Source organism: Notolepis coatsorum (genome assembly GCF_963971535.1).
Source record: "Notolepis coatsorum genome assembly, chromosome: 5".
NCBI lineage: Eukaryota > Metazoa > Chordata > Actinopteri > Aulopiformes > Paralepididae > Notolepis > Notolepis coatsorum.
The window spans coordinates 44,184,540-44,200,939 of record NC_140169.1 but is presented as its reverse complement, the minus strand read 5'-3'; the positions used below and the strand labels follow the sequence as shown (position 1 = coordinate 44,200,939).

Here is a 16,400-nt window from a genome sequence, read left to right as displayed (position 1 = left end):
TGGGTTCATGGTCTATACGCCTCCTTTAGAAACATCAGTCTGGGTTCATGGTCTATACGCCTCCTTTAGAAACATCAGTCTGGGTTCATGGTCTATACGCCTCCTTTAGAAACATCAGTCTGGGTTCATGGTCTATACGCCTCCTTTAGAAACATCAGTCTGGGTTCATGGTCTATACGCCTCCTTTAGAAACATCAGTCTGGGTTCATGGTCTATACGCCTCCTTTAGAAACATCAGTCTGGGTTCATGGTCTATACGCCTCCTTTAGAAACATCAGTCTGGGTTCATGGTCTATACGCCTCCTTTAGAAACATCAGTCTGGGTTCATGGTCTATACGCCTCCTTTAGAAACATCAGTCTGGGTTCATGGTCTATACGCCTCCTTTAGAAACATCAGTCTGGGTTCATGGTCTATACGCCTCCTTTAGAAACATCAGTCTGGGTTCATGGTCTATACGCCTCCTTTAGAAACATCAGTCTGGGTTCATGGTCTATACGCCTCCTTTAGAAACATCAGTCTGGGTTCATGGTCTATACGCCTCCTTTAGAAACATCAGTCTGGGTTCATGGTCTATACGCCTCCTTTAGAAACATCAGTCTGGGTTCATGGTCTATACGCCTCCTTTAGAAACATCAGTCTGGGTTCATGGTCTATACGCCTCCTTTAGAAACATCAGTCTGGGTTCATGGTCTATACGCCTCCTTTAGAAACATCAGTCTGGGTTCATGGTCTATACGCCTCCTTTAGAAACATCAGTCTGGGTTCATGGTCTATACGCCTCCTTTAGAAACATCAGTCTGGGTTCATGGTCTATACGCCTCCTTTAGAAACATCAGTCTGGGTTCATGGTCTATACGCCTCCTTTAGAAACATCAGTCTGGGTTCATGGTCTATACGCCTCCTTTAGAAACATCAGTCTGGGTTCATGGTCTATACGCCTCCTTTAGAAACATCAGTCTGGGTTCATGGTCTATACGCCTCCTTTAGAAACATCAGTCTGGGTTCATGGTCTATACGCCTCCTTTAGAAACATCAGTCTGGGTTCATGGTCTATACGCCTCCTTTAGAAACATCAGTCTGGGTTCATGGTCTATACGCCTCCTTTAGAAACATCAGTCTGGGTTCATGGTCTATACGCCTCCTTTAGAAACATCAGTCTGGGTTCATGGTCTATACGCCTCCTTTAGAAACATCAGTCTGGGTTCATGGTCTATACGCCTCCTTTAGAAACATCAGTCTGGGTTCATGGTCTATACGCCTCCTTTAGCAACATCAGTCTGGGTTCATGGTCTATACGCCTCCTTTAGAAACATCAGTCTGGGTTCATGGTCTATACGCCTCCTTTAGAAACATCAGTCTGGGTTCATGGTCTATACGCCTCCTTTAGAAACATCAGTCTGGGTTCATGGTCTATACGCCTCCTTTAGAAACATCAGTCTGGGTTCATGGTCTATACGCCTCCTTTAGAAACATCAGTCTGGGTTCATGGTCTATACGCCTCCTTTAGAAACATCAGTCTGGGTTCATGGTCTATACGCCTCCTTTAGAAACATCAGTCTGGGTTCATGGTCTATACGCCTCCTTTAGAAACATCAGTCTGGGTTCATGGTCTATACGCCTCCTTTAGAAACATCAGTCTGGGTTCATGGTCTATACGCCTCCTTTAGAAACATCAGTCTGGGTTCATGGTCTATACGCCTCCTTTAGAAACATCAGTCTGGGTTCCTACAGCATCACATCCAGCCCCTCTGACTTGCAGAAAGATGATTGTTGAAGCAGTCTTTATGTCACTTTTGGATTATGGTGATATAATTTATAGAAATTAGGGGTGGAACGGTTCACAAAATCAACAGTTCGGTTCATATCACGGTTTTAGGTTTACGGTTTCTGTTCGTTTTTTTTTTTTTTTTTTTTTTACACTCCTACAGATATATACAGATATATAGCCTAAAAATAATCCAATTTTTCAGTTATTCTCAAGGATGTAGTCATGCAAAAACTGAAAGAATGAGGCCATTTGACATCATTATTTTGACAGTGACGGTTAGAGCTACAGCAAGAGGGGAGGCATTGCCGATTTAAACATGCTTCTCATTTATTTGGTAAAAAAAAGTTTACCTTTAATAATGTTTGGCACACAAAGACCGAACTGACTGAAAAATATAGGCAACATTTGTCAAAGTATTAACTCGTCAATATACCCCCCTTCCCCACTAATCGAACTGGTGTCATGGAGTCACTTCTATGTGAGCGTTTCCACGGTGACTACTAGCCCCTTACGTGACTGCGGTTTGCAAGTCACTGTGTGTTGTTGTAGCCACCGGGTAAATCGCAATTTTTTATTAGTTTGTCATGACAAACCAATTACATAATCCAACATATGTGTAAAGGCACAACATATTCCAGTTAACGGTATATTTTTTTAATGATTCGTTACGGCGCAATCAATACTTCCATGCGTTCGGGACCTCCATGTTTTGGGGGTATTCATCAGAAAAATCGGATCCGGGATTCGGCTCCCATCAGTCGGGCAAGAACTGCGGGTTTTCAGCCTCTCTCCTCTCTCCTGGAGCTTAAGGGGGAGCTTAGTATTCCTGCCTCTGAGGAGCGCGTCGCGGCTCATGCGCATGCGCGCGCTCGGCCAATCAGAGCAATTCAGAGCAACGCGGAAGGGCATGTTGGTTGCCTAAAGTGTTCACGCGTTCAGGCATCCACTTGCCTACTGCCCCTTTAACAATTTATCCTTGATAAGTTTCAGTTTCACTTCTAGAGAGAATTTTACTTCACGATGAGACTGAATACTAGAGAACAGATGACATGTTATTACAACAATGGCAGAGGATTATTTGGATTTAAACACGGTAGCAGTTCAACTGGAGAGGAGCTCAGTATGTAAGTTTCTTTTTTTTATTTGATTGTGCCTGTGAGTCCGGCGGGGGAGAATGTTGATGTGTTTGTTGGCGCGTGTGTGTGTCTTTCCATTGGTTTAATTTGGTTAACCTTATTGGGAGAACAAAAAAACTGTAAAATTGTAATGACCCTGCAGCTGTTCCAATGTAAATGTGCCTTTCTCCTCCGTGCACTTTCGCCCCAATCTGAAGTCTGACTCGGTGTGCCCGGCCACGCGCGCTGTTCTCGCACGGACCTCGCGAGTGCCTGCATGCGCGACTGGTGTGTTTGCGTTGTGGGGAGTATTCTCCGTATGGCTGCGCGTACCGCACCGTGACGGCCGTACCGTAAATTCGCGGGACGAATACACGTACCGTTACACCCCTAATGGCTAGTGTACAAACCATTATAAGCTGTCGTAACAGATGCATGCCTAGTGTACAAACCATTATAAGCTGTCGTAACAGATGCATGCCTAGTGTACAAACCATTATAAGCTGTCATAACAGATGCATGCCTAGTGTACAAACCATTATAAGCTGTCGTAACAGATGCATGCCTAGTGTACAAACCATTATAAGCTGTCATAACAGATGCATGCCTAGTGTACAAACCATTATAAGCTGTCGTAACAGATGCATGCCTAGTGTACAAACCATTATAAGCTGTCATAACAGATGCATGCCTAGTGTACAAACCATTATAAGCTGTCGTAACAGATGCATGCCTAGTGTACAAACCATTATAAGCTGTCGTAACAGATGCATGCCTAGTGTACAAACCAATAGAAGCTGTCATAACAGATGCATGCCTAGTGTACAAACCATTATAAGCTGTCGTAACAGATGCATGCCTAGTGTACAAACCATTATAAGCTGTCGTAACAGATGCATGCCTAGTGTACAAACCAATAGAAGCTGTCATAACAGATGCATGCCTAGTGTACAAACCAATAGAAGCTGTCATAACAGATGCATGCCTAGTGTACAAACCATTATAAGCTGTCATAACAGATGCATGCCTAGTGTACAAACCATTATAAGCTGTCATAACAGATGCATGCCTAGTGTACAAACCATTATAAGCTGTCATAACAGATGCATGCCTAGTGTACAAACCAATATAAGCTGTCGTAACAGATGTATGCCTAGTGTACAAACCAATATAAGCTGTCATAACAGATGCATGCCTAGTGTACAAACCATTATAAGCTGTCATAACAGATGCATGCCTAGTGTACAAACCATTATAAGCTGTCATAACAGATGTATGCCTAGTGTACAAACCATTATAAGCTGTGGTAACAGATGCATGCCTAGTGTACAAACCAATAGAAGCTGTCGTAACAGATGCATGCCTAGTGTACAAACCATTATAAGCTGTCATAACAGATGCATGCCTAGTGTACAAACCATTATAAGCTGTCATAACAGATGCATTCCTAGTGTACAAACCATTATAAGCTGTCATAACAGATGCATGCCTAGTGTACAAACCAATAGAAGCTGTCGTAACAGATGCATGCCTAGTGTACAAACCAATAGAAGCTGTCATAACAGATGCATGCCTAGTGTACAAACCATTATAAGCTGTCGTAACAGATGCATGCCTAGTGTACAAACCATTATAAGCTGTCGTAACAGATGCATGCCTAGTGTACAAACCATTATAAGCTGTCGTAACAGATGCATGCCTAGTGTACAAACCATTATAAGCTGTCGTAACAGATGCATGCCTAGTGTACAAACCAATAGAAGCTGTCATAACAGATGCATGCCTAGTGTACAAACCAATAGAAGCTGTCATAACAGATGCATGCCTAGTGTACAAACCATTATAAGCTGTCGTAACAGATGCATGCCTAGTGTACAAACCAATAGAAGCTGTCATAACAGATGCATGCCTAGTGTACAAACCATTATAAGCTGTCATAACAGATGCATGCCTAGTGTACAAACCAATAGAAGCTGTCATAACAGATGCATGCCTAGTGTACAAACAGGGAACAAACTTAACTTTTTGACTTACCAGCCATTTGGCTGGTAGATTTTAAAAACTACCAGCCATCCAGATTTTTTACAAGCCAAAAATTATAAATAGCTTTTTAGTATATCGCCATGTGTTATTATTACTATATAATACTCTCGTATGCTATTTTCAATTAATATCATAAACAACATAAGGAATATTAGCCTAATTTTGAGTGGACTGAAGGAATGAGTCAGCGTTAATAGTTTTAAATGCAAATAATTTATTGCGAATTTATTTACAATATGGAAGCAAAAGAATTAAAGAACATATTAAAACAACTTCAAACAAGATAAACAAATCCATACTTGCCACCTACAAGGCAACAAGGGATGTTAGCGGAGTCTGTAATGCATCCAGCCTTGTATGGAATAATAATATAATAATATATAATATCATGCATTGTTATGTAAACAATTCCACTGGGTAGGCTTTACAACCATAATTAGCTGAAAGTGAAAGCCGACACACCTATATGAACATGCTGGACTAACGTTATAAAAAAAACACAATAAACTTACTCGCACATCCAAGTCCCTGTATGGTCTTGATTTTTTCGCTATAGCGTGGGCGTTACGGAATAGTATCCGCATTTTAGCCAGAGTCGACTCTGACAGCTTGGTCAACAGTCGGAGCAGCCAGGAGCGGAGTAGACTGTGCTTTGTATACAACAGAGCAGTCCCTGTGACAGCGTGACGTCTCGTGGCTTTTGATGGCTTCCAGTTTCATCACCGACGTCCCGATGACAAATGAATTTCGTTTTCTTTTATGCGTTGCTTTGGCACGACATGGTATACAAAACTTTACCCCCCCCCCCCTCAAATTTAAGCCATTCTCGTGGTTTCCCGGAATCAGATGTGTACCATTTCTGGTTAAATTTCCTAACTAGCTTCTTTCTTTCACCATAGGATCGAGGCCTCTGCCAAGAATCTTCGCAAACTGCATGCTACCATGTCCTCCCTCCTCACTCCCCCCCCACCCCCCCCTCCCTCATCTTTCTCTGCCGAAGACTTTGCGATCTTCTTTGAGGAAAAAGTGGAGAACATCCGCAGCTCCTTCTCCCAACCCCCACCCATTCCAAATGCTGAATCGAGAACCTCATCCTTCACTCTGTCATCTTTCTCTCCCATTACAGAAGCCGAGACCCTGACACTGGTAACGTCGAACCGTCCGACTACATGCCAGCTGGACCGGCTACCTTCCCCACTCCTCCAGTCCATAGCACCAGACATCCTCCCATTCCTAACTGCAACCATCAACTCCTCACTCAACTCGGGGGTGGTCCCCACCTCCCTAAAACAAGCCAGAGTCACGCCCCTCATAAAAAAACCATCCCTGAACCCTACCGTCATAGGCAACTACCGTCCTGTCTCTCTTCTCTCCTTCCTTTCTAAAACACTTGAACGTGCTGTATCCAACCAACTTACTGCTTATCTCTTACAGAATGACCTCCTAGACCCTAATCAGTCAGGCTTCAGGACTGGTCACTCCACAGAGACAGCCCTCATTGCGGTCACAGAGGCACTTCACTTAGCAAAAGCGAAAGGCCTCTCCTCTGTCCTGATTCTCCTAGATCTATCTGCAGCCTTCGACACAGTCAACCACCAGATCCTCCTCGTGGCCCTCGCAGGAATGGGAGTGGCTGGCTCTGCGCTGACATGGTTGTCATCATACCTCAATGACCGCTCCTACCAAGTGTCATGGAGAGGGACCCTGTCGGCCACCCGCCCCCTGCGGACGGGTGTCCCCCAGGGCTCGGTTTTAGGACCCCTTCTCTTCTCCCTCTACACTAAATCACTGGGTAACATTATCACGTCTCATGGCTTCTCCTACCACTGTTATGCCGACGATACTCAACTCTTCCTCTCCTTCCCTCTCTCAGATATCCACGTCTCTGAGCGGATCTCGGCCTGTCTGTCCGACATCTCCGCCTGGATGACGACCAACCACCTCAAACTGAACCTAAGCAAAACAGAATTGCTCCACCTGCCGGCCAAATCCTCCCCCCTGACCGACCTTTCCATCACAGTCGAGAATGCAGCTGTGACCGCGTCCCCGACCGCCAAGAACCTTGGTGTTGTCCTCGACGACCAGTTGAACTTCTCTGCTCACATCGCAGCGACAACCAGAACCTGCCGATTCCTCCTGAGCAACGTCAGAAGGATACGCCCCTTCCTGACAAAAGAAGCCACCCAACTCCTCGTCCAATCAACAGTCATCTCCCGCCTCGACTACTGCAACGCACTGCTCGCTGGCCTCCCGGCCACTGCCACTAAGCCTCTTCAACTCATTCAGAACGCAGCGGCCCGCCTGATCTCAAACCTACCGAAGTCGGCCCATGTCACCCCACTTCTTAGGGACCTGCACTGGCTCCCCATTGCTGCACGAATCCGCTTCAAGGCCCTTGACCTAGCATACCGTGCGGCAAAGGGAACTGCTCCCGCCTACCTCCGGTCAATGGTCTCTAACTACACACCCTCAAGACCCCTACGCTCTGCATCTTCTGGCCGCCTCAGACCTACTCCTATCCAAGCTCCGGGAGGGTCATCAAAGAGAAGTCGCCTATTCTCAGTCCTTGCCCCACAATGGTGGAATGAACTACCCACCCCAGTTAGGACAGCCGAAACACGTCCAATCTTTCGCGGTCGACTAAAGACTCACTTCTTCAACCATTATCTGAATTAAAAAAAAAAAAAAAAAAAAAAAAAAAAAAATCTAACCCTAACTAACCATACTGTCATGCACTTGTCCTAATAAACTAACCTACACTGTAGCACTCAACACTTTGATGAACATTGTTACTCAGCTGATAGAGTTGTGCTCTTCCTGATGGCTTGTCGTACAGAACTTGTAAGTCGCTTTGGATAAAAGCGTTCAGCTAAATGACTAAATGTTTATCGGTGGTGCTGGTGGTAGCAACTGACTCGTCAACGTTAATGTTGTCGCCTGTTTTTCTTAATTTTGAGGGGGGACCCGGGGGAGCTACTCCGGGAATATGCCTCCACATATTTGGTCAAATCAAATGCAAAATTAAATATCAGAGCACAATCAAAAACGCGATTGCAGGGTTTTTTTGTAGTAGGCTAAAGAACGGATGAAGACAGATCTCATGTGCGTCTCATGTTACAAACTTGATCTCGTGAGCAGAGCGCATCTCACACACACACACACAGTTTCACTTTCGTTTCAACTCACCACGCCCGCATCCAATAGGGTCCAGCTGCAGCCCCGGAGATTGTTCCAGATTGGGCAACTTCCACCCGCTCCCACGACATTTCTCCCGCTCAGCTGGACTACTCCCTGCATCATGCAGTGGATTTAGTTGGCCGCCAGATGGCGCCCAGGCCTTAATTTATGACGGCCAAACATTATATCTACAAGCCTGTGGCGGTGGGCGTGTGACTATTTTGTACCCTGTGTACAAACCATTATAAGCTGTCGTAACAGATGCATGGCTAGTGTACAAACCATTATAAGCTGTCATAACAGATGCATGCCTAGTGTACAAACCATTATAAGCTGTCGTAACAGATGCATGGCTAGTGTACAAACCATTATAAGCTGTCATAACAGATGCATGCCTAGTGTACAAACCATTATAAGCTGTCATAACAGATGCATGCCTAGTGTACAAACCAATAGAAGCTGTCATAACAGATGCATGCCTAGTGTACAAACCAATCGAAGCTGTCGTAACAGATGCATGCCTAGTGTACAAACCAATAGAAGCTGTCGTAACAGATGCATGCCTAGTGTACAAACCAATAGAAGCTGTCATAACAGATGCATGCCTAGTGTACAAACCAATAGAAGCTGTCGTAACAGATGCATGCCTAGTGTACAAACCATTATAAGCTGTCGTAACAGATGCATGCCTAGTGTACAAACCAATAGAAGCTGTCGTAACAGACTAATAAGATGTCTTGTCTCTTCATGGAGCTAATTAGAAACAGTTACTTATTTGAGACACCAATAAAGGAGATTATGAGCCTTATGTATGTTAAAGGAACACGCCAACATTATGGGAAATGCGCTTACCGTCTTCTCCAGAGACAGAAGATAGATAACAATATCCTGTGCGTTCAGTAGAAAGCCTTGCACAAATGAATGGAAGCGGATATGGACCACTAGCCTAGCTTAAAGCTCCAGGGCCCTCATTCATCAACGTGGCGTAGAAGATGTTCTATTTCCACACGTAAGCACAGAATTTAGAATCAGTGCACGCACAGAAATATTGGGATTCATCAACCGTGCGTACACAGGTCCTATGCTCCTCCGTGTTGATAAATACCTCTTTGTTCTACCGTCAATGCTCGTGCATGATTATCCATATATGGTCATGAAAGTGATGAAACACCCCCCATGGGATGTGAAATAATGGACTGACCCGAGCGGAACTCTGAGAAACTTCACGGAGATTGTTCACTGCTGTCGAACCAAGAAGACACAACGCGTGTTATGGGATAAATAAAAGGCGGACTTGTAAACGGTGATGTCAGATATCAACGGCTCCCCAAGACCATTGCTGCAATTCTGCCTGGACAGCTCAAAATACTAATAAAGACCGTTCGTTGACCACTGTTTGGCGTTGGTTGTGTGTCATTATAACCGTGCTGTAATATGAATGCCTTTATTAGTTGTGTTCGATTGGCTATATGATTTTTAGAGGCATCTATTTTGTTGTCGGTATTACCGACAACAAAATAGATGCCTCTAAAAATCATATACTATTAGGTAGCCTATATGAATTACATATAATAGCAGCCATAGCCTACATTATGCAACAGTAACTTGCGCATACCAGTGTATGCGACGGACCAGTGTATACCTTATATCATATCATATTCATATAATAGTTTACTCTATCAGCATACCAGCATGTAATATGTTCTTTGTTAGAACTCAACTCGTTATTATTTTGCACATAGATTGCAGAAATACGGGAACGTTTTGATTTACATTAAAAGGCTTTGACATTGTAAAACTAAATACGTGGAATTCTGTAAGCATAATACAAGTCATATCACCCACACGATATATGCTCTGTGTCCAGAGCATGTATGCTTTTCATTCATTTAAGACACATTATTGCAAGGGTTTTGTAATACACATACACCCTGGTGTCATTGCAATGCGTTTTTTATTCTTTCTTATACGGTAAAAAGGGGGAAGAACACTATATCGTGGGTGTTCATATGACTTGTATTCTGCTTACAGCTTCGAAATTCCACTTGTTTAGTTTAACGTAAAGCCTTTTAAATATAATCAAAACGTTCCCGTGTTTCTGAGGTCTGTGCGCAAAATAATAACGAGTTGAGCTACGCGGAGCGCAGTCAGTCAGTACACCCCGTATATTCCGATAACGCTATATAAACCATGCTGCATTCATTCTGAGAGAAAGATCTATTATTCCAAATGCTATTTATAGGGTTTTGACCATAATTACACTACTGTTGCTATTTTACAATGAACTATAATTAATTACGGTTCATACAGAACATGCCAGTGTTGAAACTAATGCACAGAAGCTCATTTCCTTGTTGTAATAATATATTCTACCACTGGGCGTCAGCTACGCATGCTCCGAGCTGTGCGTACACATAAGCGCGAAGTCAAGTTCAAGTTGAAATTGATGAATCCCACTCTTTGCTTAGAAATGGTCGTACGCACAGGTTAAGCACATATCTGTGCGTAAGACACGTTGATGAATGAGGGCCCAGGAGAGGTCTTTTTGGCAAGGTTAGCTGGTCCATATCCACCTCCATTCATTTGTGCTGAGCCAGGCTAGCTTACAGCCGGATAGCTCTCTGCTGAACGCACACAGAGGAAATTGCTTCTTGTGTGACTGACTCTGGAGAAGATAAGCGCATTTCCCGTGATGTTGGTGTGCTCCTTTAATAACCTCACATAGGCCTGTATACTATAGTGTATATCCTGCTCCTTTAATAACCTCACATAGGCCTGTATACTATAGTGTATATCCTGCTCCTTTAATAACCTCACATAGGCCTGTATACTATAGTGTATATCCTGCTCCTTTAATAACCTCACACAGGCCTGTATACTATAGTGTATATCCTGCTCCTTTAATAACCTCACATAGGCCTGTATACTATAGTGTATATCCTGCTCCTTTAATAACCTCACATAGGCCTGTATACTATAGTGTATATCCTGCTCCTTTAATAACCTCACATAGGCCTGTATACTATAGTGTATATCCTGCTCCTTTAATAACCTCACATAGGCCTGTATACTATAGTGTATATCCTGCTCCTTTAATAACCTCACATAGGCCTGTATACTATAGTGTATATCCTGCTCCTTTAATAACCTCACATAGGCCTGTATACTATAGTGTATATCCTGCTCCTTTAATAACCTCACATAGGCCTGTATACTATAGTGTATAACCTCACATAGGCCTGTATACTATAGTGTATATCCTTACATAGGCCTGTATACTATAGTGTATATCCTCACATAGGCCTGTATACTATAGTGTATAACCTCACATAGGCCTGTATACTATAGTGTATATCCTGCTCCTTTAATAACCTCACATAGGCCTGTATACTGTAGTGTATATCCTGCTCCTTTAATAACCTCACATAGGCCTGTATACTATAGTGTATAACCTGCTCCTTTAATAACCTCACATAGGCCTGTATACTATAGTGTATATCCTGCTCCTTTAATAACCTCACATAGGCCTGTATACTATAGTGTATAACCTGCTCCTTTAATAACCTCACATAGGCCTGTATACTATAGTGTATATCCTGCTCCTTTAATAACCTCACATAGGCCTGTATACTATAGTGTATAACCTGCTCCTTTAATAACCTCACATAGGCCTGTATACTATAGTGTATATCCTGCTCCTTTAATAACCTCACATAGGCCTGTATACTATAGTGTATATCCTGCTCCTTTAATAACCTCACACAGGCCTGTATACTATAGTGTATATCCTGCTCCTTTAATAACCTCACATAGGCCTGTATACTATAGTGTATATCCTGCTCCTTTAATAACCTCACATAGGCCTGTATACTATAGTGTATATCCTGCTCCTTTAATAACCTCACACAGGCCTGTATACTATAGTGTATATCCTGCTCCTTTAATAACCTCACATAGGCCTGTATACTATAGTGTATATCCTGCTCCTTTAATAACCTCACATAGGCCTGTATACTATAGTGTATATCCTGCTCCTTTAATAACCTCACATAGGCCTGTATACTATAGTGTATATCCTGCTCCTTTAATAACCTCACATAGGCCTGTATACTATAGTGTATATCCTGCTCCTTTAATAACCTCACACAGGCCTGTATACTATAGTGTATATCCTGCTCCTTTAATAACCTCACATAGGCCTGTATACTATAGTGTATATCCTGCTCCTTTAATAACCTCACATAGGCCTGTATACTATAGTGTATATCCTGCTCCTTTAATAACCTCACATAGGCCTGTATACTATAGTGTATATCCTGCTCCTTTAATAACCTCACACAGGCCTGTATACTATAGTGTATATCCTGCTCCTTTAATAACCTCACATAGGCCTGTATACTATAGTGTATATCCTGCTCCTTTAATAACCTCACATAGGCCTGTATACTATAGTGTATATCCTGCTCCTTTAATAACCTCACATAGGCCTGTATACTATAGTGTATATCCTGCTCCTTTAATAACCTCACACAGGCCTGTATACTATAGTGTATATCCTGCTCCTTTAATAACCTCACATAGGCCTGTATACTATAGTGTATATCCTGCTCCTTTAATAACCTCACATAGGCCTGTATACTATAGTGTATATCCTGCTCCTTTAATAACCTCACATAGGCCTGTATACTATAGTGTATATCCTGCTCCTTTAATAACCTCACATAGGCCTGTATACTATAGTGTATATCCTGCTCCTTTAATAACCTCACATAGGCCTGTATACTATAGTGTATATCCTGCTCCTTTAATAACCTCACATAGGCCTGTATACTATAGTGTATATCCTGCTCCTTTAATAACCTCACATAGGCCTGTATACTATAGTGTATATCCTGCTCCTTTAATAACCTCACATAGGCATGTATACTATAGTGTATATCCTGCTCCTTTAATAACCTCACACAGGCCTGTATACTATAGTGTATATCCTGCTCCTTTAATAACCTCACATAGGCCTGTATACTATAGTGTATATCCTGCTCCTTTAATAACCTCACATAGGCCTGTATACTATAGTGTATATCCTGCTCCTTTAATAACCTCACATAGGCCTGTATACTATAGTGTATATCCTGCTCCTTTAATAACCTCACATAGGCCTGTATACTATAGTGTATATCCTGCTCCTTTAATAACCTCACATAGGCCTGTATACTATAGTGTATATCCTGCTCCTTTAATAACCTCACATAGGCCTGTATACTATAGTGTATATCCTGCTCCTTTAATAACCTCACATAGGCCTGTATACTATAGTGTATATCCTGCTCCTTTAATAACCTCACACAGGCCTGTATACTATAGTGTATATCCTGCTCCTTTAATAACCTCACATAGGCCTGTATACTATAGTGTATATCCTGCTCCTTTAACACTTTGACTGCCTAAAAACGATTTACAACGTCTTTGCTGGCGATGCTAAAGTTGCCGGGGGACGCTGTACAGCGTCCTTATATCAATATTTCAAAAATCTGGAATCGGATTCATATTCCCCCTCCGCTGGCCTGAGATTCACCAGCAGGACCCACTGAGCTCTCTGGCGGTTCAGGAGCGCCATCTGGTGGCCGATCGGCGCAACTGCTTAACAGGAAGCGCAGTAGAGGTTTTGCTGGTCGGCCCTATTGCTTCCGGCCACTCGGGATAGGTTCCGGCACTCTAGCTCGTCACTCTACATAGCGATCGATTGCCAATAACTCGATAAACAACATGATTTGGACGTATATACCATTATACAAGCTGGAGATGGACCGGGTAATAATATATCCCATAATGATAAAATTTCTACTCGACGATGATCGCCCAACGGCGCGCGGAGACTGGGGTGAGTTTCAGCGTGTAACGTTACCATCTTCGATACTAACTGCTTTTATCAACATTTGACCCACATTAGATGATTGGTATAACGCTGCCCACGGAATTATAAACGCCCCCTCGCCCATCCGGTCAACATCAGATGACGTGTAGTAACTTCTAGAAGTACGTCTAGTTGGAATTTTTTATATCGCGCTGATTGCCATCAAACTGTATTTCATCATCAATATAATGCATTTGGGGCTATATATCACGTTCTGGAGAAAGTTGCAGAAAGAGATGAAAACATACTTATACATTAGACCATACTTTACTATGAATATGTGAATGAAAAAGTTTAACGTTGCTACACAATGAACAATACATATAGGACTTTGAATGGGCCCTAATAATGGCAATGTAGCAATAGAATTTAAAAAGTTATAGCCCTGCAAAGAAGGGGACGTTCTCCATAGACAAATAGCGCTGGCAATCTATGGTATATCATTAATTTAACCCATGGCAGCCAAAGTGTTAATAACCTCACATAGGCCTGTATACTATAGTGTATATCCTACTCCTTTAATAACCTCACATAGGGTTAGGTTAGGGTTAGGGTTAACCCTAACCCTGTATACTATAGTGTATATCCTTATTATTCTCATGTATTTGCAGATGCATGTATGTAAAAGGATAAACAAAGTGGCACGTTACTGTTGATGATGGCGATGTCTCTGCCCTTGTAGTGCTCCGGCAGGGTCATGGAGGCTCCCTGCCGAGAGGCCACCACCCTCACCGTGCGGCTGCTGTCGGAGCACTCTGCGTGGGCCGCGCCGCCCGGGCCGTGGACCCCCCCCTGGGTGGTGAAGGCGTCGCGCGTGCGGTCGCGGCAGTAGGACTTGTACCACCACTGCACCACCGCGGCCTGGCGGGAGGGCGTGTGGTACTGACACTGGAGCGTCACCTGCTGGAACAGCATGGCCGTGTGCTTCTCCTGGTGCACGGTGACCTGCACGCCCACACACACACAGGCTGGCCACGCACACACACACACACACAGAGACAGAGACACACACACAGAGACACAGAGACAGAGACACACACACAGAGACACACACACAGAGACAGAGACAGAGACACACACACACACACACACACACACACACACACACACACACACAGACAGAGACACACACACAGAGAGACACACACAGAGACAGAGACACACACACACACACACAGAGAGACAGAGACACACACACAGAGAGACACACAGAGAGACAGAGACACACACACACACAGAGAGACAGAGACACACACACAGAGAGACACACACAGAGACAGAGACACACACACACACAGAGACACACACACACACAGAGACACACACAGAGACACACACACAGAGACACACACAGAGACACACACACAGAGACAGAGACACACACACACACACACACAGAGAGACACACACAGAGACAGAGACAGAGACACACACACACAGAGACACACACACAGAGACACAGAGACACACACACACAGACAGAGACACACACACACATGCACACAGAGACACACACACATACAAAAAAAGAGCGTGAGAATGTGGGAGTAAACTAAAATTACATTAGTATGAAATTACATACTAATATATACGCAATATATTACATTAACCCTTTCCCCGCCAATAACGTCGTACAACGGGTTTCAAGTTCATGCGAATTCTGCCAATAACGGCGTACGACGTGATTCTGATCATAATTTCATATTTTCGCCATGGTATTCATATTTCACTCACGGAGCCTTGTCGGATACTGTGTGAGCCAGCACAACTCTGCAACGCTTCAATACTGCCACCTGGTGGCTGATCGGCGAGTTGCAACCGGAAGTGGATCTCTTGTGATCCCGGTGCGTCTCCCTATTCCGTCCGGCCACTCGTTTATCGTCGCGGGACTCAATACACACACCGTGGATATGGATCTTTGCCATAACTCAATAATCTACATGATTCGGGCATGTATTAGTAATATACAAACCGAAAATGGATCGCATCGATCCCCACCACATAACTGGGATCTGTTTGCTCCAGTATCATCGCCCAACGGTACGAGGAGACTGACATGAGTTTCAGCGTTTTTGTTTATCATTTTCGATACAAACTGCTCTGATCAATATATCACCCATACTACATGAAGCATCTAACGACTATCACGGAATTATAAACGACCCCCCCCCCCCCCCCCCCTCCGTTCACCCGCGCATGATCAGTCATACCGTTTAGGACCATGTACAGTTGACATTTTTAATATAGCGTCGATCGGTATCAAACTGCATTTGATGATCTAATATATGCATTTGTGCCTATATCTCACGTTCTGGGAAATACTGCAGAAAACGATAAAAACATATTTATATACTCTAGACGGTATTTTCGTATGAATGTGT

At 43.4% G+C, this 16,400-nt stretch overlaps 1 protein-coding gene across 3 annotated transcripts in view; it reads right to left on the bottom strand.

Moving 5' to 3' along the window:
* ildr2 (immunoglobulin-like domain containing receptor 2) overlaps positions 1 to 16,400 on the bottom strand; it is a 118,645-nt gene that overhangs the window by 93,728 nt on the left and 8,517 nt on the right. For all 3 annotated transcript variants that reach the window (XM_084313973.1, XM_084313974.1, XM_084313975.1), the window contains exon 2: positions 14,670 to 14,987. In XM_084313973.1, the coding sequence (XP_084170099.1) occupies positions 14,670 to 14,987 (318 nt within the window). The remainder of the gene's footprint in view (positions 1 to 14,669; positions 14,988 to 16,400) is intronic.